The 2,493-nt window shown below is 45.8% G+C and overlaps 1 protein-coding gene across 1 annotated transcript; it reads right to left on the bottom strand.

Annotated features, from left to right (window-relative positions):
- Positions 1-615: 615 nt before the first annotated feature.
- Positions 616-1,086, bottom strand: LOC308236943 (large ribosomal subunit protein uL23-like; the record flags this gene model as incomplete). The annotated part of the gene is made up of 1 exon (XM_080647184.1): positions 616-1,086. One exon carries the CDS (start codon positions 1,084-1,086, stop codon positions 616-618), a length of 471 nt encoding a protein of 156 aa, XP_080503310.1.
- Positions 1,087-2,493: the final 1,407 nt, after the last annotated feature.

Raw genomic sequence — 2,493 nt, forward strand, 5'->3', positions numbered from 1 at the left:
ATAGACTCGCCCAGGCCGTGGTCTTTTGTGGAAGAGCCACACTCAAGGGGCCAAAGAGCCGCATGTGGCTCGCGAGCCGCAGTTAGCCGACCCCTGGACTAGCCTGATCCTGAAATGGACCCGGCTCCAACATGGAAAGCAAACTGTGGACACTGGCTTTGCGTCTCGCTTTACTAAAACCCAGTTACATGTCTTCTGTGACCGGACTAAGAGAAATGGGACTTTGGAAACCCAGGAATGGAATTCCAAGAAATAATGCTTTCTACCATCTCTCATCCTCCTGTGGGGGCTTATTCCAGCGGGACCCCAAGAACCCCACTTCCATCCATGACAATAGATTCTGCTCATTCATTCTGCGATTTCTAATAACCCATGGCTTCTGCTTATTCTCATGTCTTCCAACTCCTGGTCTCCTGTGAACTAACTTACACTCTTTTAAAATGGAGACAGAGACTGATGGAATCACTCAACCACCGACTAGACTTGGGAACCAGGTCGCCTGGCTGGCTGGAGGCGGGCTCAGCATCCCATCCCTGGTGTAGTCTTCTTCTTCTTCTTTTTTTTTTTTTTCCAGTGTAAAATTTTTATATTTAGAATTAGGCAGCTGGACTCAGTTTAGATGGTTCCAATTTTGTTGGCAACATCCAAAGCATCAGAGTCAGGAGCCAGTCGAACATATGCCTTCTTCTCGCCATCAGGCCTAATCAGCGTGTTGACCTTGGCCACATCAATGTCATAGAGCTTCTTCACCGCCTGTTTGATCTGGTGCTTGTTGGCCTTGACATCCACAATGAACACAAGTGTATTATTGTCTTCTATCTTCTCCATGGCTGACTCGGTAGTCAGGGGGAACTTGATGATGGCATAGTGGTCAAGCTTGTTTCTCCTGGGTGCGCTCTTTCGAGGATATTTTGGCTGCCTCCGGAGCCTCAGTGTCTTTGGCCGTCGGAAGGTGGGTGACGTGCGGATCTTCTTTTCTGTGTGGCTGTGGACGCCTTTCAACACTGCTTTCTTTGCCTTCAAAGCCTTTGCTTTGGCTTCGGCTTTGGGAGGGGCAGGGGCTTCCTTCTTAGCTTTCGGCGCCATCTTCGTAAAAGACCATCCCTGGTGTAGTCTTCTGTGGTCAGGGTGGCAAGGTCATGTGGACCACTTTCCTCAGAAGGAAGACCTCCTTCACAGTGTCCCAGACTCCTCTTTAAAACACCAAAATAACATTAGGTGCTTTGGAAAAAATGGGATTGTGTTGGTTTTTTTTTTGTTGTTGTTTTAAATCATATATGAAGTGTTTATTCCAATACTGCTGGCAGTATAGGAGGACATAGATCATCCACAGCAGCCGGAAATAAGCCAGCTATTTATATAGGGTAGGATAAAGATTGCATGGGGAAGTAGGGATTACAGGAATGGGGAAGTAGGTTATTCGGGCTGGGGTGGGACTCCATTGTTTGGGCAACAAGGTTGTTAATCTTTCCATGATAATAGGCAGTGCTTGAATGAGAATGGACCACATTCCTAGGTTGACTCCCAGGTTCAAGGTTGACTCCCAGGTCCCCTGGGCATACAACCTAGGTTGGAATGTCCTTTCTTTAACCAGAACAAGGCAATCATGGTTAACCGAGCATGATTAATATTTCCCATAAGTAGTCCCCAATATTCTTTTTGCCCCTAACATCTCCCCAGAAAATAGGATTGTTTTATGCTGACTAGATATTTGCCTGGTCTGAGAAAGGGGAAACAAATTAACATTGGCAGTTAATGATGAAATGAATACTGTAGGAATTCTGAATATTCCTGAAAGGTTTTTCAGTCTTTATCCTGGGGTTCACCATGACCTCTGTAAAGACAGCACAGTATTAAGAAAGCTCTCGGGCTTTGCAATCTCAGAGGCCTGGAACTGAATTCCTTTTCTGTCACTGGTAAGCGAGGTGGCCTTCAATTACTGTACTTCACTTTCTTTGAGTTTCCATATCCTCAACTGAAAGTGTTTACCTCTCAGGATATCCACAGAGCACTCATTCCATGTTTCCCCAAAGTACATGCGCCCGGCCGGCGTGGCTCAGTGGTTGAGCAATGACCTATGAACCAGGAGGTCATGGTTCTATTCCCGGTCAGGGCACATGCCCAGGTTTCGGGATCTATCCCCAATGTGGGGCATGCAAGAAGAGGCAGCCGATTGGTGATTCTCTCTCGTCACTGATGTTTCTACCTCTCTCTCCCGCTCCCTTCCACTCTGAAATCAATAGAAGTATAATAAAACAAACAAACAAAAAACCAGAGTAAATGTGAGCTAGTATCCAGTCTTGGTGTGAAGGGTGGTGATTGGATTTTTAGAATAATTTGCTGCTGCTTCTTTGGGAAGAGAAACCTAAATACTTTGTACTTCCTTGCTTAGTGGATGACAAGAAATACAGTGCTCTTTTTATTTGTCATCACTCCCCTTCCAACACCTTCATGACTTGACCTGTCTCTGCTTATATTAAGAGCTGCTTCTTT

Source organism: Plecotus auritus (assembly GCF_963455305.1).
Source record: "Plecotus auritus genome assembly, chromosome: 11".
Taxonomy (NCBI): domain Eukaryota; kingdom Metazoa; phylum Chordata; class Mammalia; order Chiroptera; family Vespertilionidae; genus Plecotus; species Plecotus auritus.